The sequence below is a fragment of the Ursus maritimus genome, unplaced genomic scaffold (assembly GCF_017311325.1).
Source record: "Ursus maritimus isolate PB19 unplaced genomic scaffold, ASM1731132v1 scaffold_6, whole genome shotgun sequence".
Classification (NCBI taxonomy): Eukaryota; Metazoa; Chordata; class Mammalia; order Carnivora; family Ursidae; genus Ursus; species Ursus maritimus.
In genome coordinates this window covers 75,397,250-75,422,099 of record NW_024426774.1, presented here as the reverse complement: position 1 = coordinate 75,422,099, position 24,850 = coordinate 75,397,250, and the positions used below count along the sequence as shown (strand labels likewise).

The 24,850-nt window shown below is 40.4% G+C and overlaps 2 protein-coding genes across 6 annotated transcripts in view; one reads left to right on the top strand and one right to left on the bottom strand.

Moving 5' to 3' along the window:
• Positions 1–418: 418 nt before the first annotated feature.
• On the bottom strand, positions 419–4,481 carry LOC121101071 (basic proline-rich protein-like). Its single transcript, XM_040623716.1, has 2 exons — positions 4,406–4,481; positions 419–1,554 (listed from the first exon to the last, which is right to left on the bottom strand). The coding sequence occupies exons 1-2, from the start codon at positions 4,479–4,481 to the stop codon at positions 419–421; spliced, it is 1,212 nt and encodes a 403-aa protein (XP_040479650.1).
• Positions 1,090–24,850, top strand: part of MGAT4A (alpha-1,3-mannosyl-glycoprotein 4-beta-N-acetylglucosaminyltransferase A) — a 119,610-nt gene continuing 95,849 nt past the window's right edge. Inside the window, exons 1-2 of one of the 5 annotated variants that reach the window (XM_040623562.1) lie at positions 1,090–1,215; positions 5,677–6,006. In XM_040623562.1, coding sequence (XP_040479496.1) covers positions 5,913–6,006 — 94 coding nt within the window. In that variant the 5' untranslated portion in view covers positions 1,090–1,215; positions 5,677–5,912. Of the gene's footprint in view, positions 1,216–2,631; positions 2,880–5,676; positions 6,007–24,850 lie in introns of those variants that run through there. The other 4 variants (XM_008699786.2, XM_008699782.2, XM_008699788.2 and 1 more) reach the window with 4 other exon arrangements.

Below are 24,850 nucleotides of genomic sequence, written 5' to 3'. Positions count from 1 at the left end.
TACTGGTTTCTAAAAAGAACCTATTGCTTTGGGAGCTTGGCAGGAAGAAGGGTGTCTCATTGATCTTCCACCCCCTTAGTTCCTTGTATATATTAACCTGCAGGTTTCTCGTGAGGATTATTGTAATGGTTAAAATAACACCATCTTTGGTGTATATCCCAAAGATGGTGTGCCCAATGGTAGTTACTATTAACACATGTCATAGTACATATGAACACTAAGCTAAAGAGAGGCGGACCACTCAGGTTTTCTACAGATGATTACCTATTTGCTTAACTTGCAAACCTTTTGACAAGCTGAAAGATTAGAACGTGGGGCCCAGGAGAAAGGGCCAGGACATGTGAAGTGGTAAAATCAAAGGCTTTGGTACCCAAACGAGCTGCCTTTAAACCTTGTATTTCTTCTTCCTATGCTTAAGCTAGTTCTTCCTGAGTCCCGGTAAATTGGGGGTAGGGATGCCTATCGCTGGGGATGCCGCGAAGGTCAGAGACAGTCGGTGAGGTGCCTGGAAGTGCTGGGCCTTGGAAGCTATTGTTGAGTTAGAGCGGGACCTGCCCCTGGGACCTGCTCCCGGGACCTGTCGCCAGGATGCTGCCCAGGCCGGATGACCGGGGAACGGGACCTGCAGCTGGGGCCAGGGGCTCCGGTTGAGGCAGCTCAGGGTGGTCGGGTCGCGCGCCCAGGCGGAGGCCGAGGGCTCCCTTGGGCCTTCCGTTGGCAATCTGAGCTGCCTCTGCACACGCCAGGGAGGATTAAAGCCAGATGTGGCGGGGGCGCAGCGCGGAGACGCCAGGCTCTCGGAGCCTGGGACCGGAGATCGAGACGCAGCTCCAGACCTCGCCGTGACATTAAATGCAGGGGGGAGGAAAGGGCTCTCAGGAGAGTTTTGTATAGGCTGCGAGACGGCGCCCCTAAATGACAGCCGGGCAGGCCACTGACGCGAGCGGCTCGGCCGCGCGGGGGCGCCCAGTGGAGGGCGAGCAGCACCGGTGGCCAATGGCTGGCCGGGTCGCGGGCGGGGCCGAGGGGAGGGGCGGCCGCGGCGCTCCAGCGGTGGGGGCGGAGTCGCGCTGGGGAGGCGGGGCACCCGGCAGCGGCAGCGGCTGCAGCGGCGGCCACAGCAGCCTCGGCGGCGGCCGCGGCAGGACTGGCAGCGCCAGCGGCGGGTGAGGGGCTCACGGCTCACGGAGGCGGTGGCGCGCGGGCAGCCTCGAGGTGGGGGCGCAGGGCGGCTGCGCGGAGGGGCGCGGGATGGAGGGGCGGTGCCGGCTGCTAGGCTCCAAGCCGCCGGGGTCGCGGGAGATCCACCTGCTGGTAACGGAGCCTCCCGCGCCGCGGCCCGACCAGGAGCTCGCGCCTCCGGCTGCTGCGGGGCTGGCTCGGGGCGCTGGCTGGGCCTCGGGGCGGGGCGCGGGCCAGGGCGCCCTGGCCGCGGGGTCAGCCCCGCGCCACCGCCGCCGCCGCTACAGCCCCTCGGTGCCGCGCGCTCTCGCAGTGGCCGGCAGGGCGCCTGGTGCGTTTCCCGGCGCTCCCCGGCGCGGCGGGGCTCGTCGACTTTGGGGCAAAGTGGAGGAAAGTGCGGGCTTAGGGGGTCCTGGGGGGATGGGAGAGTTGCCCGCGGGACCGGGCCATCCCAGGGCCCACACCTGCCACGGGGTTCGCGCCTTTACTGGGCCGGGGGCAGGTGAGGCGGGGGCCAGGAGGTCCGGGGCATGGAGGCAGGGGTGCTCCCGCCGAGGCGGAGGCGGTGTGCAGCCGTCGTAGCGAATATTTCTACTAAGTGAAGGTGTGAGGGTCCGGTGTGAAAGAGCACCCCCATCCTCCCAGGCCCCAGATGCCCTGAAGGAGGAAGCTGCAAGTGGGACCCTTAGCTTGGGTCCGGGTGATTGCACACAAAGTGTACCAGGTGACACCTCCGAGGCGTATTTTATGAGCTGGCAGTCATACCACTTGCGCGCCCGCTTTTATTTCTCGCAGCGTGTGTTTCTCCTGAGCCTGTTCATTGCTTACAGTCCGAATTGCGAAATATAAGCAGACATAATGTATGTTTTTAATGCTTTCCATGTATTTTGCTGTTGTGCTTTTGCTGTCGGACGAATTGTCATGAAAGATAGTGATAGCGTCGTTCCGTGGGTTATAGAACCCAAATTTAGAATCAAATAATCGTTTTGTGGTTTACCTTTCTTTTTCTGAATGTTAAAAAATACAGTTTTATTAACAGGTTATTGTGGCATGGGTTTCTTGAGCCCACACTTGTCAATCCGAAAACGGACTGGACGATGAAATTATGTAAGCTGTATTAATGAAAAATATGAATCCTTTGATAAATTTAAAATAAATGAATTTTTACATAATTGGTGTGTATAAAGTTATGTAGCTTACATCATGGATTTCATGCTTGTGCCTTTCAGTCTTCAGGCACCTCTGTCCTGTCTGTGGGATAATCAGGGAATATGCCAAGTCTTCAGCGAAGTGTTCTCAGCCATAAAACGTATTGAATATTTCAGAGAACACTTTAAATGAAGGTTTTTGTATCTAATAATAAAACAATAGGACTGCAGCCCTTAAAGGGCAGTCAGATAAAACAGATTTTTCAGTCTGAGGTCTAGCACTGAAGTTCCCTTTGTCTTTGGCAGGATGAAGAAGATGATTAGTAATTTTAGCCACCACCTTTTTTATAAAGATTCAAATATGTTAAGTGACAATCTCAGAGTATTAAGGTGTTAGGTTAAAAGTTTTGCCAATGTGGACACTGATAAAAATAATGAGTCACTTTGTTTCTTGCCTTAGGTAGTCAGTCAATCCAGAGGGCTCTTGGCTGTCCAGCCTGTGACTGCCTCTCCTGATTGAAGAGCATGGAGATCATTAGTTTTGCTTTGGTCTGTAGTCTTCACTTGTACTGTGCAGTTAAACTTCATTAGTTTGGAAACCCTAATTAAAATGTATGACTACATTCTTACTGAGTAAAATGCTCTTACATTTCTCCTGGCGAATTTCAGGTCTTATTTGTTAGTAGAGTTGAGCAGTATCTTCTTCAAACCAGAACTTAATAGCTTCCTGAATCTAATTTTTAGTATTTGGCATATTCTTCATATATTATTAATAGTATATCTGTAGTCTACTTTGATTTTAGAAGTCATTCACTTTTACTGTCTCTACGCATTTATACTGAATTTTATCATATGGGCTTTCTTTGTATTTAATAAAACTACTTTAAAATATCCTTTGTGATGCCTTCTCTACTTCCCCGTAATTATTAGTTGGATGTTTACTCTAATAACGTGTATACTTTTAGATCTTTTACTAGGACAAAATCCTTCCTGAAGTAGGGTGCGGCTAAGTACGTAGCAACAGAAAATTATATGCATTTTAATATAATGTCACACCAGGATTATAATTCTACATTATATAATTCACTGAGTTATCACATCTCTTTTTATCATCAGAACTCATTGGGTGCTTATTGATATAAGACAATATATTAGGCACCTTAAGGAACTTAGTTGAAATTGTAGGATTTCACCACAAAGATTTTAAAATCTAAACCACCAATGTGAGCATGTTTGATATTAACTTGTCTTAACTATAGAAGGTAACTTTGGTTGTAGAAAATAGTGATAACTTTTGAGAATACCTTTGGAGTTCCTTGTTTTCAAAAAGTAGGAGGAAGCAGGGAAGTAGAGGGGTTCAGTGCTTCTAGAATATTATACCACAGTGAAAGCTGCTGGCCAAAGAGGGTTAAAAGGCGTGCTTGGGTGGGTGGGTGTGGTGGGGGAGGGGCGGTTAGCTAGAGGTTACAGGAAGTGAGAAATTTGTTGAAAGTCCTAGGTTTAAACTCGGAAATTTCCTATGAATTTTGCAGCTTATTTCCTAATAGATCCATATGCGTTATAGAAGAAAAAATTTTTAAAATTCACACACTGTTGGGTAAAGTTAGTACTTCAGGAAGGTTCTCTAGATTCGGAGTGACTTTAGCACTTCTCTTCCTACTTACAAGGTGCAGGTGGCCTAGTTTGAGAGGTAAGAGCTTGAACTTTGGAGTCTCACAGATTAGTGTTTCCTCTCTGGGTTAAGAGTGCCTGTCTCATGACACCTGAAACTAATGTAACATTGTGTGTCAATTACACTTCAATTTTAAAAAGTCCTGCCTCTTAGGATTTTGTGAAGATTTAAAGCATATACTGGATGCAGAGCAAACACTCAGTGCCTTGTAGCTTCTATCGTTGTTACCATTAATACTGTGCCCTAGACTAGCAGAGTTTTCTAGTTACTATGTTCAGTTTTACAAAGTAGCTGAGATGGTTTCTGAATTGCCTACAAATGGCTACTTTAATCAGCTGTACTTTGTAGCTGAGGGAATTGTCCCTTGGGCTTGTTAGGCATTTTTGGAAGTGCATTAACTCACCCCAGGGGAGTGAGTCTTCGTATGTTGCCAAGTGCATCTTGTGGTCCCTTTGAGGCCTCTGGGCATCAATGGACATCTTGGAGTGACTGACATGCCCCCAGGGAATGAGACTGGCAATGTGTAGAGGAGACCAAACCCAGGGCTGGCTGCAGTTGTTTGTTTGCTTTTATTTTTTAACACAGTTAACATTTATGGAGAACTGATTAAGTGCTAGGTGACTACTTGAGTATGTATAAGGACTTGATTGAGTTTGAATTTTTTTATTTTTATTTTTTTTAAAGATTTTATTTATTTATTTGACAGAGATAGAGACAGCCAGCGAGAGAGGGAACACAAGCAGGGGGAGTGGGGAGGAAGAAGCAGGCTCATAGCGGAGGAGCCTGATGTGGGGCTCGATCCCATAACGCTGGGATCACGCCCTGAGCCGAAGGCAGACGCTTAACCGCTGTGCCACCCAGGCGCCCCTGAGTTTGAATTTCTGAGCAGCTTTGTTAGCTGGGTGGTGATATCCAGATTTTCTGAGTGAAAGCAGTGCTAGGTCCTAGGTCATACAGTGTTCTGGTTGGGTTGCTGCATTTTCCGAATGCCTTCGTATTCCTAACTGACACCTTGGGAGCAGGTTAATCACTGGGAAAGCTACATTTCTTTTATGATAACGATAAATGGCAGTAATAACTGTGACCTTTCTATTATTTATAACATGATTTGTGTCCTAGCTGAGGAGCCAGGACAGGTGGTTTGCTTGTTTTATGGATGCAACTGCGAGGCCTGGATCCGTGGCACACCCGAAGTCCTATACCTAATGACGTTGCTGGATCTAGAGCCCAGGCTTTTCGATGCGTGTATGTTGTCGTCTGTTTTTCTTAACATGTTTCGAAACATGATTATTTTGCGGTAGGAAAACTGAGGCGTGTGACGATTATGTTACTCAGGAACTGTTGTGTGATCCTCAGTTATCAGCTGGGAATCTGTGGCTTCCTATTTGTTTAATGAGCCCCACAACTTCCCCCTTTACGTAATAAACCGTAACTTTCTTTTGCAGACAAAACAGAATCAGTGAGGAAGGAGGGAATATAGTTTGAAGCCCTTTTTCTGGAGGAGAAACACCATAGGGTCCTAGTATATTAAATGGGTGGTTTAAATGCCGGGATAATCTTTGTAGACAGAGGTTAGCCCAGCCCAAAGTCTGTTGATAATGGTGAAGGATAAATGAAGAAAGTAATATTTTGCATTATTGAACAAGTTTTTCTTTCTCTTTTTTCCCTGAATAGGAAGAAAGACGCCCGAGACAGCAGCCGAGGAAGACTGTGAAGACAGTCCCAAAGAGCGGTTATGAACAGTGTTGCTGCTAGGCTCGTTGGGCAGAGCATCTGAAATGAACCTCTCTTATTGATTGTTTTTATTGGCCCAGAGCCAGGTGTGCTGGATTCAGTTGACTTCAGGATTAAAAAGGGAACAGTCTTGGTTATCATCATAAACATATGAACCAGTGTGATGGTGAAATGAGATGAGGCTCCGAAATGGAACTGTAGCTACTGTTTTAGCATTTATCACTTCGTTCCTGACTTTATCTTGGTACACTACGTGGCAAAATGGGAAAGGTAAGGCAAATATCTCCAAAAATGTGCATGAAATGTAGTAGTAAACAGCGCATAAATGCTGAGGTTAAATCCCGCAACAGTCTGCATGTTGCATGCTCTCTGCTGGTGGCCTACGAGTTTCCTTCTGATACAAAAATGAAACTGTATTCTTGGACAGAGGAGGCTGAATTCTAATTTGAATAGGGTTTGTTTTCGATTTCTTATAATTGCACTTGGACAAATAGATACTGATCAGTGGTTATATTATACATGGCAGCCAAGTTGAATAATAAAGACTTTTGTTTTGGCTTTTTATTTTTATTAAACATCATAAATGTTTAATAAGCTTCCTTGTACTGGATGTTGTTTAAAGTGCTTGAAAGGACACAATCAGCGCCTTCATGAAATTTACATGCTGATTATAGTAATGATTTGGTGCTGTGTAGTTAATGATTTAAACTACATGTGTTGACAGATTGCTCTTTGGGCAAGAGTATTTATGAAGTGGGTGAGGATAAATTGTTACTCAAAAACTGAAAACAAATTTTAAGTTTATTGTGTTTAGACTGTTGAATTGTGTTTTTGTTAAGTGGTATTCGGGGATAATACTTTTGCTCTTTTTTTTTTTTTTTTTAATTTTATTCATTTGAGAGAGAGAGAGGAGAGGGAAGGGCAGAGGGAGAAGGGGAGAGAGAATCTTAAGCAGGCTCCATGCCCAGCACAGAGCCCAATTTGGGGCTCAATCTCAAAACCCTGAGATCATGACCTGAGCCAAAATCAAGAGTCGGACACTCAACCTAATGAGCCAACCAGGTGCCCCCTTCCTTATGTTAATCTAGGGAATGTTGATGGCAAAGAAGGATGGAGGTACATATTTGGTTTTTTAGAATCAAGTTAGAGTGGTCTTCATCACCAGGTTATTTGGGGGTCCTATTGCTGGCATTATTTTATCAACTTATATGAAGATAACAGAAAAGATGCATTCATCATTTAGTTTTCCTCTGGCGTGTGTATAGATACGTAGATGTGTGTATATCTGTGTGAGTACGTGTGTATCAAATAAGCCGATTAAAGTGAAAAGCATATGATATGTTCTTTGAGCAAATGTACTGTCACCCTCTTTTTTTCTGAGTTGGGCTGTAATTTTGAGAGGAACTATTTCGGGGAGAAATGAATGAAAAATTTGCTGAAGACCATTCTTTGTGGACAAACATATACAATTTAGATTTCATTTGTTAATTGTACCAAAAGGAGAAGACATACTTAAGAAGAACTTTAACTAGTTAATTTAATCGAACTATTGATTGTCCCAGACATGACTGAAATAGATGACTGGCCTTAAAAGTTAACTTATGAAATACGAGAATTGACCATAGGGGAATATAGGGATTTTTTTCTTATCAGGAAACTTCTCTATTCAGAGTTACAGCAATGGAGAAACATGATCCTTCTCACCGAATCTTATGTAAGGCCTTAAAATTTTTGGAATCTCCATTCCACTTACCTTGTTTCTTGTGTAAAGGCATTAATTATAAGCTTTATTTTCTTTTTGTATGAAGTTGTCTTTAGGGGGCCTGGATGACTCAGTCGGCTAAGCATCTGCCTTGGACTCTGGTCATGATCTCAGGGTCCTGGGATTGAGCCCCATGTCAGTCTCTGCTCAGTGGGGAGTCTGCTTCTCCCTGTCCCTCTGCCCGCTGCTCTGCCTGCTGTCCCTGCTTATGCATGCACACGCTCTCTCTCTCTGTCAAATAAATAAAACCTTTAAAAAAAAAAAACTTATCTTTAGAATCAAAATTTAAAACATATAAATATTCTTTCATCCTGTGGTATTAGATACACACAAAGTCCGTTCTCTTTAATTATCATTCTTTGACCAGCTCTGTAACCCTTTCATGCATACTCTGCTCTGTTTTTCTGCTTAGTGTTTTGTCCAGATTTTTTCAGGTATCAACACAGGACTCCTGTTATGGTTATGTAAGATCCTCTGGTGTTTGTGTTTTGTTTTTGCTTTTTGTGTTTTTGTTTGTTTTTGTTTCAGATTTTATTTATTTGAGAGAGGGAGGGAGAAGCAGGCTCTCCGAGCAGAGAGCCCAACATGGGGCTCCATCCCAGGACCCCTGGGATCATGACCCAAGCCAAAGGCAGACGCTTAATGGCCTGAGCCACCCAGGCCCCCCAATCCTCTGTGTTTTAATGCCGTTATTTATGTAACTGACCTAACTGCTGAGCATTTGGATTCTTTCTAGATCATTCTGGCAGTCGGATAGCCTGGATTTTCCAGAGCAGGCCTGATCTCAGATATTCAGTTCTAGTATACTCATCAACCATGTGCTCTGACTTTTATATTGAAAGCATGGTTTCCATAATCATTGACTTTGCTTGGCCAGTAGTTTTTATTTTTCATTCACTCATTGGTCCCTTTTATAGGTACCCATCCTGCGTAGCACTGCATTAAATGCTACGAATATGAAAGAAATAAGAAACTGAACACCTTTTGAGAAGCTCAGGGACTGGTAGGGGAAAATGCAGGTAAACAAAACAAATATGATACCATCAATAGATTGAGATAGAAGTAATAACATCGTGCTGGGGAAGCATATTCCATGTTATATATGATTTTGTTTAATCCTTGTAACAACCCCGGGAGGAATTATTACCCCCTTTCACTAGACGAGAAAACTGAGGCAGAGTGGTTGAGAAACTTGCCAAGGTGGTACATTTAAGTGGTGAAGTGAAGTTTGAACTCAGTCATGCTGGTTCCTGAGATTATGCTCTTAGCTGCTGGTCTACGGCCCAGAAGAGCAGAGACTGAGGCTACGAATTCTTGAGTCACTTCACAGAGGAATAAGTACGAAGGTGATGCCTGGCAGAGTAGTAGATAGTGGGCATGTCGGGTAGAGCTTGTGCAGCCACAAAGTTCAGAAAGGGTGTAGAGTATTTGTGCCTTGGAATTATGAGACACTCCGTTTCATAGGCACATAGGACTCCTAGACTCTCAAGGTTTAGTTGATAATCCCAGTGCGGTTCTTACCATATTTTTCATAGGTCTTCATTTAACACTTGGAAGAAAACATGAGCTGATCCATGGGATTGGATAAATTTGGGAGGATGTTAGGAACCCAGCCAGGGAAGATGGAGTTTGGGCTGGGGTACCAGTTTTAGCAGGGTATGCAGAATTAAATGAGGCAGAATTCCAATTATTGTGGAATGGACAGGTTGGGAAAGTTGTAAGCGGATGTTGTGAGAGTGGGACCAGAGTCCTTACATGTCTCACTTGTAGCTGGGGTTCTCCTAAAGAACTTCCTACTTTAGTCAGGCACAATACAGAAATTGGGGAAGACCGAGCACATTCATGTACGTGTTTCTGTGTGGACATAGGTCTTCATTTCTCTTGGGTATTTGCCTAGGAGTGGAACGGCTGGATCATGTAGTAACTCACCATTAAATCATTTGAAGAGCTGCCAGACTGTTTTTCATAGCAGCTGGACCATTATGCATCCCTTCCAGTAGCGTATGAGGGTTCCAATTCTTCACGTCTTCGGCAACGCTTATTATCTGGCTTTCGATTCTCATTCTAGTGGTGGGGAGATGGTGTTTTAGTGATTTTGATTGGCATTTCTCTGATGACTAATGATGTCTAGCATCTTTTTATATACTTTTAGCAATTTGCATATATTCTTTGGAAAATTGTCTATTCAGATCCTTTGCTTATTTTTAAAAAGGAGTTATTTATCTTTTTATTAAGTCGTAAGAGTTCTTTATATATTCTAGATACAGTTTCCTTAGCAGATGCATGATTTGCCAATATTTTCTCCCATTCTGTGGGTCGTCTTGCACATTCTTGATGGTGCCCGTGAAGCCCAGGTGTTTTCAAATTTGATGAAGTTCAGTCTATTTTCGTTGTTATTGTTGTTGCTTGTGATTTTGGTGTCGTGTCTAAGAGTTCACTGTCAAATCTGAGATAATGGAAATTCTGCTATGTTTGCCTCTAAGAGTCTTGGCCTTTGATCCATTTGAGGTCAATTTTTGTGTGTGGTATGAAGTAAAGGTCCAACTTGGTTCTTTTGCATCTGGCTATCCAGTTGTCCTGGCACAATTTGTTTAAAAGACTATTTTTCCACATTGAATGGTCTTGGCACTGTTGTTGGAAATCAGTTGATCATAGATGCACGGATTTATTTCTGGACTCTCAATTCTATTCCATTGATATTCCTTCTGCTAGTACCACACTATCTTAATTATTGTTGCATTGTAGTAAGTTCTGAAATTGGGAAGTGTAAGTCTTGTTACTTGATACTTTTTCCGGATTGTTTGGCTATTTTGGGTCCCTTGCAATTCCACGTGAATTTTAGCATCTGCTTGTCAATTTGTATAAAGAAGTCAACTGGGATTATGATAGAGATTGCATTGAATCTGTAGATAAGATTGGGTACCATTACCATCTTAACAGTGTTAGGTCTTCCAATCCATAAAACAGAGGATTTCATTTATTTAGGTCTTTAATTTTTTTTCCAGCAATTTTTGTGTACATTTACACAGTGTAAGTTTTATGCTTTTATTACATTTATACCTAAGTATTTTATACTTCCTGATAGCATTTGAAATGGAGTTTTCTTAAATTTGTCAATTTTCATTGCAAGTGTGTAGAAACACAATTGATTTCTGTGTATTGATCTTGTATCCTGCAACCTCGCTGCGCGTATTTATTCTAATAGTGGATTCCTTAGGATTTTCTGTGTGCCAGATCATGCCATCTGTGAACAGAAATAATTTTATTTCCTCCTTTCTAGTCCGAATGCCTTTTATTTCTTTGCGTTGTTTAATTTTTCTGGCTCGAACTTTCATTTCAGGGTTAAATAGAGGTGATGTAGGAGCTGACCTCCTTGTCTTGATCTTAAGGGGAAAGCAGCCAGTCTTTACATCTAAGTGGGATGTTAGCTGCGGTTTTTAAGTAGATGCCTTTATTTTTCAGGTGAAGGAAATTGCCTTCTATTCCTGGTTTGCTGAGTGTTTTTATCATGAAAATACATTGAACTTTGTCAAATGAATCTCCTCTGTCTATTGAGTGATATTTTGTTGTTGTTCTGTATCCTACTGATAAGATATATTATCTTAATTGATTTTGTAGGTGTTCAACCAACCTTGCGTCCCTAGGATAAGTAACACTTGGCCATGGTGTATAATTCTTTTTAGATGTTGCTGGATTTGGTTTGCTAGTGTTTGTTGGGATTTCACATCCATAGTTGTAAGGGTTATTGGTCTGTAGTTTTCTTGTACTGTGTTTGTCAGGTTTTGATATTAGGGTAATACTCGTTTCATAGAAAGATTTGGGAAATGTTCTTTTCTATTTTTGGAAGAGTTTGTGGAAAGTAAGTATCCTCTGAGTGTTTGGTGGAATCAGCACTGACATCATCTGGGCCTGGGCTTTTCGTTTTACGTAGTTTTTTGATGACTGATACAATCTCATTACTTGTTACAGGTCTTTTCAGATTGTATATTTCTTCTCCCTTCAATTTCTGTAGGTTGTATTCCACTAATTTCTCCATTTCATTTAAGCTGTCTAATCTGTGTACAATTTTTCCTATTTCTTTAGAGTCCTTTCTATTTTTGTAAGATCAGTAGTAATGCCCCCTCTTTTAGTATTCTAATAGTTTTAAGTTTTTTTTTCTTGTTCAGATTAGCTAAAAGTTTGTCGATTTTGTTGACCTTTTGAAGAACCAGCTTTTGATTTCTGGATTTTCTCTATCTACTCCCTATTTCATTACTTTCTACCCTAATCTTGATCCTTTTCTTCTGCTTGTTTTAGGCTTAGCTTGCTCTTCTTTGTTTTAGTGCAGGTAAGGCTTTTCTAGAAGGCAAGGTTAATAATTTAAGATCTTTTTTTCTTTCGTAATGTGGGCATTTATAGTTATAAGCTTCCCTCCAGGCACTGCTTTCGTTGCATCCCATGTTTTGGTGTGTTCTGTCTTGATTTTCATACATTTCAAAGTATTTTTTAATTTCTTACTTTTTTCTCTTACCAGTTGGTTGTTTAGGAGAGTGTCGTTTTATTTTCTCCTATTTGTGAGTGTCCCCAATTTTTCTGTTATTGGTTCCTGATTCCATTTCATTGTGGTCAGGAGACATACTTTATATTATTTCTATCCTTTTAAATTTATTTAGATTTTTTAAAATAACCTAGCATATGTTCTATCCTCCAGAATGTTGCATGTGTACTTGAGACTGTATATGCTGTTGTCGTGAGATGGAGTGTTGTGTAGATGCCTGTTAGGTCCAGCTGGTGTCAAGCGCTATTCGAGCCTTCTGTTTCCAGGTTGACCTTCTATCTAGTTGTTCTCTCCATTATTGAAAGTAGAGTATTGAAGACTCCCAACTATTGCTATAGAATTATCTCTGTTTCTCTCTTCATTTTTGTCAGTTTTGCTTCTTGTATTTTGGTGTTCTGTTATTGGGTGCATCTATTTTTTTATTTTTAAATATTTATATTTTTATTTTATATTATTATCGAATATTCCCTCTTTATCTCTAGTAACGTTTTTGTTTTAAAGTCTGTTTGGTCTGATATCAGTATAGCCATTCCAGCTTTTCTGTGGCTCCTGCGTGTATTGTGCTTAATTCTGTTCTTTGACTTTAATCTGTTTGTGGCTTTAAATCTACAGTTTGACTCCTGTCAACAATCTATAGTTTGATGGTTTTCTGGATCTAGTCTGACCGTGTCTACCTTTGATTAGACTGTTCATCCATCCATGTTTACTGTTATCGATATAGTATGATTTGTATCTGCCATCAGTTTGCTTTTCACGTTTCACATCTTTTTTCTTCCTCTTTTCCCTCTTTATTTTTTTTGCATTGATTATTTTCTAATGTAGCATTTTAATTTCGTTAATGACTTTTTTCACTGTTTTTTGAGTATATTTTAGTGGTTGTTCCAGGGTTTATCACTTATACCTAACTTCCCAGAATCAGCTTCAGAGTTATGTTAATTCCAGTAATATATAGAAATGTGACTTCTGTAGAGTTCTGTCACCCTCTCTTTTTTGTTGTTATTGTTGTACACTGTACATCTGTCAATATTATAAACCCAACAATACATTGTTATTATTTTACCATCTGTTATTTCCTTAGCACGTTACAGCTTTGTTCTCACCTACCTCCTTTGTTCTGTCATTGGCAAGTATATTACATTTCTGTGTGCTACAGACTCGGTGATACATTATATGCGTATCATTTTATACTATTTTTAAATAATTGAAGAGAGAGAAAAAGTGTGCGGTAATGGTGTCTGTTATAATTACATAATCACTGGTGCTCTTTGTGTGGATTTAAATTGCTGTCTAGGATTACTTGCTTTCAGCTTAATGATTTCCTTTAGTATTTCTTATAAGAAAGGTTTGCTAGCAGTGAATCCTTTCAATTTTTGTTTCTCTTGGAATATATGCATTTTACCTTCATTTTTGAAATATAGCTCTGCTGGACTTAGGATTTGGTTGACAGGGTTTTTGTTTTGTTTTGAATTACTTTGTGTTATCCTACCACCTCTGGCCTCCATTATTCTTCAGAGAAGTTAGCCGTTGTTCCCCTTGGGGTTCCCTTGTCAGTGATGGATCATTTTTCTTTTGTGGTTTTCAAGATTGTTTTATGTTTGACTTTTAACATTGTTACCATGATGTGTCTGCTTATGGGTTTTGCCTCCTAGGTGTGTAGGTTACTGGTTTTCAGTAACTTTGGGAAGTATTCAGTCATTTTCTTTGAATATTTTGTTTTGTTTTGTTTTTACCTTTCTTCTTCTGGTATTCCCAGTACATTTATGATGTTATTCTTAATGCTATCCCAAATTTCTGTTCATTTTTCTTCATCTTTTTTTCCTCTTTCTTCAGTTTACATAATCTCTACTGATCTGTCTTCAAGTTGGCTGATTCTTTCTTTTGCCAGTTCAAATCTACTGTTGAGGTCCTCTAGTGAATTTTTAAATTTCTATCATTGTACTTCTTAACTCCAGAATTTGCATTTGGTTCTTTCTTAAAGTTTGTCTCTTTGTTGATACTCTTTGATGCAATATTGTCATACCTTCCTTTACTTTTTCAGTGAAGTTTTCTTTTAGTTCTGTGAGTGTATTTCTAATGGCTTCTTTGAACTATTTACCTGCTAAATCCTACATCTAGTCACACTCACAGGGAGTGTCATATGCTGCCTGCTTTTTTTCTGGTGTGTGGGTCATATTTACTTATTTCTTTGTATGCCTATACTTTTTTGTTGGAAACTGGACATCTTAGGTAATATAATTTAGCAACACTGGCTACTCTCCCACCGCTACCCCAGGTCTTGTTTGCTTATTTATTTGTTTAGTGACTGGCTGGATTATTTTAGTCTGTCTTCCCTCTCACCTCTACAGGCTCGAGTCTGTGTGTTGCTCCTTGGGGAGACACAGTTTTAGGGTATGCCCACAATCTTCCTAGGATGACTGTTATTACTGGTAGGATTCTCTTCCACTCTTTCAGTGACCACTACACTAATTGCTGGTCGATTGTTCTGTTGTTTACAACAGTGCACTGGCGCATAAATTCTGCTACAAACTAATTAATCAAATTGTGGTTCCTTTGAAGAAATGTTTCTGAGTTCAATGTTTTTGCTATTTGTTCTGACCACAGGAAGGCTCCTCTTAGCTGTCCCCTTTCCTTGGTTTTTCTTGCAAACTAACCACCAACTCCTATAATCTAGGTTGTATCTTCATTAGATTGACAATTCTCTCAATTCCCTTCACCACAACTTCTGCTGTTTTTCAGACAGCTCTTAGTTTAAACTCCTCCACTCTCTGTTGCAAATGAAGCTAGTTCCTTTGGGAAGAGATTAGGAGCTATCTATTTTATGGCCTACTTTTCTACCAGGCAGAATTTTTGAGCCAGGGCTCTCGAGGTAGGAGTGAGGACAATGACTAGCTTCTCTCTGAGTGGTACTCCCACTCTAGGAGCTGACTACTGGGTGAGTGGAGGGGTCCAGTTGCATGAGGATGTTTTGGCTCTGCCTCTCCTGGCATGGAACCATTGCCTCACTAGCCAGTGGGATGACTTTTGGGACCCCAGTATTCTCAGTATGCTGCATCCAAGATGGAGCCTTGGGCGCATGAAAAGATTGGATAGCATATCCTGTTAGGTATAAAAATAGAGAAGCCAAATCATTTTATTTAAAACTATGGATCTTATTTACAAATAAAAGCAGTAAATATAAAGTTTTTAGATTTTTTAAGTTTTTCTTTACAAATTAAGAATGCTCTTTTCAAACAGGATATAAGGGAAATTAATAGTAAATCTAGGGTTTGGAGTATACTATCAGAGTTCTGGCTAACCAGAATTGTACAGTTGTGTTTGTTGAGTGCCTTCTGTGGGTCAGGCACTATTAGAGATTTGGGTTATATTACTGAACATGTCGGAAAAGTCCCTGCTTTAGTGTAGGAGAGGCGGAAAGGAGAGAGTTTAAAAAAAAAAAGATAAACAGTAAGCTGATGAATAATAAATGTGTTTTTTAAGCTTTTTATTTTAAAATAATTTTAGATTTACAATAAATCTGAGGAATAGTACACAGAGTTCCCCTATACCCCCTCATAGGAACAACTTACATTACCACAAAATATAATATTCTAAACCCTCAAATTGACCTTGATACAGTACGATTAACTCATCTACAAACCTTATTTGAATTTCACCAGTTGTTCCACTAATGTCCTTCTGTTCTAGGATCCAGTCCGGGGTCCCACGTTGCACTTAGTTATGTTTTCTATTCTCCCCCATTATGGGAAATTTCCTTAATATTTTCTCTTACATTCTTGGCACTTTTGAAGCCTTTGGCTAGTTATTTTGTAGAATGTCCTTAATTTGAATTTGTCTGATGATTTCTCATGATTAGATTGGAGTGATGCATTTTTGGCAAGAATACCACAGAAACGACCTTGGGTCCTTCCCAGTACCTCATATCACAAGTACCACAGAAACGACCTTGGGTCCTTCCCAGTACCTCATATCACAAGGACATGATGCTCTAGTGTCTTATCACTGGTTGTTTTACCTCTGATCATTTGGTTAAACTGGTATCTGCCTGACTTCTGCAATGTAAAGCTACTATTTTTTTTCTTTGTAATTAATAAGCATTTTGTGGAGGCTTCTTTAAAATTAAGCGGATATCCTGTTTCTCATCATACTTTTGCCCACAAATTTTAACATCCATTGATTATTTTTGTCTGCAGCAGTTTATTACTGTGGTGTTTGCCAAATGTGATTTTCCATTTCTGCCATTTCTTCTACATTTAGTAATTGGAACTCTGCTGAAAGGAAGAGATGTCTCTTCTTCCTCATTTCTTTCTCATTTCTTGAGATGAGTATGGACTCACGGATATTTATTTTCTTCTGTGGGATGTGGTCCTTTATTATACTTAATTTGATTTTGATGTTTCAGTTGTCCCAGAGGTGGCCATTGGGAGCTTCTTCAACTTGGCTTCTGTGCCTTCAATATATGCCCCTCTCATATTTTTCAAATTTATTGAGGTGAAATTCACATAACACGAAATATAAAGTATATTAAAGTGAATAATTCAGTGACATTTCGTACATTCACGGTGTTGCACAACCAGAACCTCGATCTAGTTCTCATTCATTTTCTGAGCCATTTTTGATTTTCCGGGGCTGTAACATGCTCCAGGTTCACCTTGTATCTTCTCCGCCCCAGCCCTGGAAGTAGTCGTCTGTTCAAGGACCCTGCAGGTCCTTTAAAGAATGCAGTCTTGGTGTGCTCATTCCTACCGTGGCATCACCACTTAGCCTCTCAGTAGACAATGCAAGAAAGTGTGTGTATACACATATATTAAAACACACACACACACGTTTATACTTCTCCCTCTCATTTTAATCCAGTATGTCAGTGTTTGTTCTGTTTTCTACATTTCTTTTTTTTTGTAACTTATCTCATCTCCCACAGTAAAAAAAAAAAAAAAAAAAAAGCCATTAATATCCCAATATAATAATTTTTTTACTCAATTACAGTATATACAGACAGTAGTTTCAGAATTGCTAACCAATATCCAAGTGAAAAATAAATTTATTAGGGTACAATATCTGCATACAGGTCTCTTTGTCTTAAAATTATATAGTGAAATGCTGTTTTCCAAAGTTACTTAGCTTATTTCTTAGTCACTCCCTTTTCAGTGTGGTTATCCCATTCGTTTATAATGCACGTAAGCCCATCCATAAGCCCATTTATTACTGTTTGTATTCTGTTTTGGGCTCCCCTCCATGTCCTGTTTATTGCCGTCATTTACATTTTGGATATGTGAACCATTATCTTGGTTCTGAGACTCAACTGTTAAAAAAAAGCGTAAGAGAAATGTCCCTCCTCATTCCTTCTACCCCATTTCCATGTCTCCCTTTTTTCTCCCCAGTTTCCATCTCTCCCTTGCAGGTATCCAGTCTCATTTTCTGTTTTATTCTTTCTGTATTTCTTTTTGCACAAATTGACCAGACACATGAACATTTCCTCATGTCCTTTCCTTTCTTATGTGACGGGTAGCATACTATAGATACTCGTCTGTGCTTTGCTCTTCCCACTCAGCAGTGTGTCCTGGAAATTGCTTCATAGCAGTTGATGGAGATCTTCCTCATTCTTCTTCTTCTTTTTCTTTTTCTTTTTTTTAACAAGTTCATATTCCATTGTGTTGAACGTTCCAAAATTCATCCAACTACTCTTCTCTTTAGGGGCATTTAGGTTTTCAATGCATTCATTCAATATTTTAAGTGCATATTTTCTGTCAGGCATTGTGCTGGGTCTTGAATAATGGAAATCTAGTTTACAGGGTTTTTGTTTTTTTTTTAAGTTTATTTTAGCGTTAATTTTTTTTCCAAACCATGGGAAATCAAGAACTCAATTTTTTGTGGGCGCCTGGGTGGCACAGCGGTTAAGCGTCTGCCTTCGGCTCAGGGCGGGATCCCGGCGTTATGGGATCGAGCCCCACGTCAGGCTCCTCCGCTATGAGCCTGCTTCTTCCTCTCCCACTCCCCCTGCTTGTGTTCCCTCTCTCGCTGGCTGTCTCTATCTCTGTCGAATAAATAAATAAAATCTTAAAAAAAAAAAAAAAGAACTCAATTTTTTGGGTGAAAACTGTAGTTGCCACCTATGTTGTAAACATGAAAGTTTGGAGGTAGAGTTGGTTTTATTACCATTTAGATTTAAATAACTTAGTCAGGAGAGGTAGATTTTGTCTCTTTGTGCTGAAGTATATTTTGTTTGCATCCTAAACATAATATATAGTTTTCAAAACCTAAAGATAAAAGGTAGGCCAATTTTTAAGAAGCTTTATTTTATATTTTTACTTTTATTTATTTATATATATAAAAGGAGGAGAGGCAGAGGGAGAGAGAGAATCTTGAATCTAAAGCAGGCTCCATGCCCAGAGCAGAGCCCCACACAGGGCTCCATCTTGCAACCCTGAGCTCATAACCTGAGCCAAAGTCAAGAGTCAGACGCTTAACCGACTAAGCCACCCAGGTGCCCCTATTTATACCTTTTTGACAGGAAGCTAGAAGGTAACTTAAAGCAAATTGCAGTCTGTATTCTTATTTTTCCAATTTAAAAAGTAATAAATATTCACATGCCAGACTTTTTACTTTCTTCACAGTTGAGGTAATATGATACAATTTTCTAGCCAGGGGGACACTGAGTTGGCATGTGTATCTTCATTTCAACAGGTTTCAATACTATCTTCAGAGCCATTTTAGTTCAAGTAAATGTTTTAATTGAAGTATAACAGACATATAGCAAGTGTACAATTGTAGGAGTATAGCTCTCTGAATTGTCACCAAGGGGCCCCATCTGTATAACAAACTCTGGAAGGAGAACGTTTTAGCACTGTGTGTCTTGGCGTGTGTTGGTACCTGATTTTTTTGGCGTTTTACCTAGAAGTTGCCAATACAGTCTTTCTTGTGGTACTTCTCTGAAGGAACCAAGTCTTGGATTTCATTTCTGTATCGCAGTTTGCATTTAGCCTTTCTGCTTGCCCAGGATTTGCCGAGCGCTGTGTTTGCCCATCTCGTACTAAGCTAGGGGAACGCAAGGATGATTGAGACCCAAGACTGTCGTATGAGGGAAGTTACTTTCAGAGGCCACACCACTACTCAGAATCAATATTGGTTTTTCTGCTCTCACAGAGATGTGGACGCAGTGCTATGATAGCATCAAGGTAAAAACAGTTCATTCTGATAAGGGGTCCTAGAAAAGCTCCTTGTAGGAAGCGACATGTGATTTGGTCTGAAGGATGAAGAGGCATTTGATGGGAGAAAGGTACTCCCTGTGATAATGGGGAAGGCAGATGTTGGGTTGAACCGAGGTGTGTACAAGCGGCAGAAGACTCAGATGGTGGTAGCATTTGACCCGAGTGACCAGAAGTGTTGACCTCATGCATAAGAGGTGGAAGGAAAGTGGGAAGAGACTGGGGGAATCAGAAGGGTCTAGGGACTGCCGGCTTCTGTTACATCACTGTTACATATGACGCCAGTGAAGGAGGCGAGAGATCTGAAGAGCTAGGGAGGAGTTTATGATGAAGAGGGTCACTGTCTTATTACTTTGTCCTGAATTTCACTTCCAACAAGATATCTTATTTCTTTAGACTTGGGTACATTTTTTGGGTAGGTGATGACATGGCACTTACGCATGTGCGTGCCACATCTTTTTTTCTCATAGTTCTGTTTTAAAGTACAGCTGTTTCTTTCTTTCTTTCTTTCTTTCTTTCTTTCTTTCTTTCTTTCTTTCTTTTGATTTTATTATTAGAGCGAGCGCACGTGCACGAGCAGGGTGAGGGTCAGAGGGAGAAGCAGACTCCCCACTGAGCAGGGAGCCTGATGTGGGGCTCGATCCTAGGACCCTGAGATCATGACCTGAGCTGAAAGGCAGACGCTTAACCAGCTGAGCCACCCTGGCGCCCAATACAGCTGTTTTGTTTGAATTTCAAACACCTCAATCAGTAGACAAACAAGTACAAATATTGCAAAACTTACACCCATATTTATATTTAAACTTTTCTAAACTATCAGTGGCATGGGCTTCATTCATTTCCTTATTTCTGAACCTTCCTAAGGTTATGGGATTCTTATTTTTATACCTTTCTGAGGTTTTAGAAATCTCACCCGCCTATGGGGGGGAAAAGTGAATGTCTGCTGAGACCACTCGGGTTAAATGTGATCAGGGTTATTGGCGGAGTCTTGAGTGGGGCAGGGGACCTGGTTGCTTCTCCCAAGATGATTTAAATCTGGGCTGCTTATTATCTAGTTGGGTCCTTTTCTGCAATTAAACCTAACTTGTTAGGTTAATAAGGCCATTTAAGCTCCTATTGCTAATATAGATTTTTGTTTTTTTCCATGCTGGTATTTCCATGCTGATATTTTCCCCCTGGAATAGGATTCTTTTTTTTTTTTTTTAAGATTTTATGTATTTATTTGACAGAGACAGAGACAGCCAGCGAGAGAGGGAACACAAGCAGGGGGAGTGGGAGAGGAAGAAGCAGGCTCATAGCGGAGGAGCCTGATGTGGGGCTCGATCCCAGAACGCTGGGATCACGCCCTGAGCCGAAGGCAGACGCTTAACCGCTATGCCACCCAGGCGCCCCTGGAATAGGATTCTTAATTGTGCTCTTATCATTGCCCTGACCTGGTAGAGATATTGCAAACTTAAGCATGCCTTATTCGAATCTTGCGATTGGAAGGCCACCTAGAGTTTTCTTCCTCTAAGATAAGGATTAGTCTAGGAGTTTGATCATTTTAGGACAGATCATGGAATATTTTCTTTTTTTAAAAACAAAACCAAACTTCTTTGTGTGACCATTACTCTGATCATTTCCCCCCACCCTCTTGTTCTTGTTACATTTCTTATTTTTTTCCAAAGTTTTGAGTTTGCATAGAATCCCCTCCCCCCCATTTCTTTGTAGACAGAGATACAAATTTATGTCTGTACTTTATAAGCAGACATGCTTATTAGAGGAAACAAATACTCAGGTACATTGAAAGTCTTCTACTTGTTTAAATTAACAGAAAATTAACCATGTTCTGTTCTAAACTAATGTACTCTGTGGTGACTAGCATAACATAATAATAGAAAACATGTTCTGTTCTTTGTCTTTTTCACATTTCAGCCTGTTTTTGAATATTTTATTCTTCTCTTTCTTAGTACTATTAACAGAATAAGTTTATATCCAGTAAATGTAATTTTTTTCTTCAAATGCCCATGTAGTCACAACTTGTCTACTGGAGACCCTTTTAGGCTGTTTCTTTATCTCTTTAGAATTCTCCCTGACATCTCTGAAAGCATCCTTGCTTTGCTCTCCTATTTCCACACTCGTAAACACATCCTGATTTCCCCTCCATCAGTAGATGTGGAATTAGCTATGCCTTAAGAGTCTTAGGTCCTTTCAGTGGAATTATATTAGAAACCAAAGTGTGGGTGCCCATAAGACTTAATGATGGACGGAAGTGTTGCTCTTGTTCATAGGAAATGGTCAATGGTTTTTCTGATTTAACTGATCACATTGCCATGTCCTACTTTTCCTTCGAAGAGGTTTCACCGATCACTACAACTTTGCTGTATGTTGATGAACTCCAGCTCTCTAAAGAGGAGTTCCAGTAGAATTGGAGTTTTGCAGGGAAGCCCAGCAGTCTGGAACTTGTTCTTAGAATGTGGAAAGTTACACAGGATAAGAGTTTGCCTGCTAGTTTATCTCTTTCTTTGCTGTGGCAAACAGCCAGTTGTTACTTGAATTTACCTCTTTGTGAGTCCTGGCAAGGTCTGGGCAGAGAAACTTTTGTTGGCACCTGGATTGCTATTTCAGAGTACCAAAAATTAAAAAAAAATTTTTTTCTTCACAAATCCTGTGTATGAGTTTTGGAAAAAAGAGGTAACTGTTCTAGGAAGTATCATAATCCTACACTGTATGTCTGGTGGCTTGCTGTCATGATAGGCTTTTCCCTGGTACTTTGTTCTTTCATTATGTCTGTGGAGGTTAAGCTTAAAAAGTTGACCTTTAGGGCTTGTGGTGTAAAGTTTCTTATTTTTTGTTGCCTGTCATAATTTGCATTTATCTCAAGTTGTCTCTTTTGTAGCTCTTCACCATTCCTCCAAATGTCTTATCCATTCATATTTCCCCTTTTTTACTTTTATTCAGTAGTAAGGCCCTATTTGTTTGCAAATGATTTTGCAGAGAAATAAGAAGACTGGTTAGAACTCTGTTATTGCTATATACTCCTGCCATTGCAGGAGAAATAAGCCTATGGTCTCATGACTGAACATAAGCATAGCGCTGGTATTTGGAAACAATGGAGAATACCATTTGTTGGCTATGTTTGCATCCATGGTTTCATTTAGTCCTCACAACAGCTCAAGGGAAGTAGGTGAGTATTGAATCCCTATTTTACATGGAGACACTCAAGTAACCAGTAAATTATTTAACCCCACTCTGTTGTGCGACTGGATGATAGAATGTAGGATGTGAGCCCAGGTGTGTCTGATGCAGATCTCAGAGACAGACTGCCCGCTGCCCCCTGTACAGCAGAGTGTGTTACCTAAACGCGGTCACACAGAGGAGCTTCTCCAAGTCTCATTCTGTTGGTCACCTAATGGGACTTTTTCATGCGCTTTTTCTAAAGCAGTATTTCCTTTGCTAATATTTAATCATATTCTAGCCCAATTTGTTTATGTTGCATTTTTTTTTTTTTAAGTATGAGGTTTCAGTTTTCAATAAGCTTAGCAGAAATCCATTTTACCTTGATTGCTTTTAGGTTAAAAAGTTAGCTCAAAATCATTAGCCATCAGGGAAATTCAAATCAAAACCACATTGAGATACCACCTTACGCCAGTTAGAATGGCAAAAATTGACAAGGCAGGAAACAACAAATGTTGGAGAGGATGTGGAGAAAGGGGATCCCTCCTACATTGTTGGTGGGAATGCAAGTTGGTACAGCCACTCTGGAAAACAGTGTGGAGGTCCCTTAAAAAGTTAAAAATTGAGCTACCCTATGACCCAGCCATTGCACTACTGGGTATTTACCCCAAAGATACAGACGTAGTGAAGAGAAGGGCCATATGCACCCCAATGTGCATAGCAGAATTGTCCATAATAGCTAAATAGTGGAAGGAGCCGAGATGCCCTCCAACAGATGACTGGATTAAGAAGATGTGGTCCATATATACAATGGAATATTACTCAGCCATCAAAAAGAATGACTTCTCAACATTGCTTCAACATGGACGGGACTGGAGGAGATAATGCTAAGTGAAATAAGTCAAGCAGAGAAAGACAATTATCATATGGTTTCACTCATTTATGGAACATAAGAAGTAGGAAGATCAGGGGCGCCTGGGTGGCACAGCGGTTAAGCGTCTGCCTTCGGCTCAGGGTGTGATCCCAGCGTTATGGGATCGAGCCCCGCATCAGGCTCCTCCGCTATGAGCCTGCTTCTTCCTCTCCCACTCCCCCTGCTTGTGTTCCCTCTCTCGCTGGCTGTCTCTATCTGTGTTAAATAAATAAATAAAAAATCTTAAAAAAAAAAAAAAAAGGAAGATCAGTAGGAGAAGAAAGGGAAGAAGAAAGGGGGGGTAAACAGAAGGGGGAATGAAGCATGAGAGACTATGGACTCTGGGAAACAAACTGAGGGCATCAGAGGGGAGGGGGTGGGGGAATGGGATAGACTGGTGATGGTTATTAAGGAGGGCACGTATTGCATGGTGCACTGGGTGTTATACACAAGTAATGAATCATGGAACTTTACATCAAAAACTAGGGGTGTACTGTATGGTGACTAACATAATATAATAAAAAAATATTATTAAAAAAAAGTTCACCCTGCCATTAGTTGAAGAATACTTAAGTCATGCAAATAATCTGTTGTATACTCTAGCAAAGTTACCTTTAAATCGAAATGTCTATATTATTGGTTACCAATATTTCTGAAAGAAGTCTGTATTAACTTGAGTCATCACTGATTTTTGTTTTGTTACTGAGTACAACTGTTAAAGTGTCTTCCTAGCAAAATGTGTGTAATAGTTTAGAGTGGCATAACCTTTTTTTTTTTTTTTGTTCAGAATATTAGTCTTTAGGAGTTTAGGTTTATTGCTTTGATGCAGAGGAAGACACTTATAAACTGGTGGCTTTGGTTAAAACACATTATCAATGACTGTTGCAAATTTAGTATATTATAGATGTGAAAATGAGACTATTATCAGTTGTGCTCACTGAAGTAACCTTGTCATTGAGTAAATCATAGATGAAGGCATAGGCTTGACTACTATATATTTTGATCTATAACAGAGTTAATGATTAAGGTAAACCAAAGGCAATATTTTTATTGGTAGTTAGTAAATGTAGGTTTGCAGCGTGGAACTTAAGTTACTTTGAAACCATTTTCTAGGAGTGAGTCCTATTGAGAGTAAGATATAATATCAAATGTGTACAATTTTTGACTCGTAACAGATGTTTAACTATTTGGAAGTCATAGAGAAGATCCAGAAAGAACTCCAGCGATTGCAAATGACCAGTGATACTCTGGAATTAATAGGATTTAATCTCTTTCCAGAAGTGAAAGACAGTGTTCACGGTTTTCTTTTCCTGAGGAACAGTGGCAGTGTTATCACTTGGGAGAAATAAGAGTCTAGAGACCTTGGTTCCCTTGTAGCTTCCTCCTTGATTTCGGAAAAGTCACTTGAGCTCTTTGGAGGCTTTTTTTGTTTATGGTTTTTAATTTAAATTTTTATTCTACTGGTAATGATCATGGGGCAATTTTAAAGATTGGGAAAGTTGCTACAAGGCAAAATGCAGCAAACAGGGTTGTTTCTTTTTTTT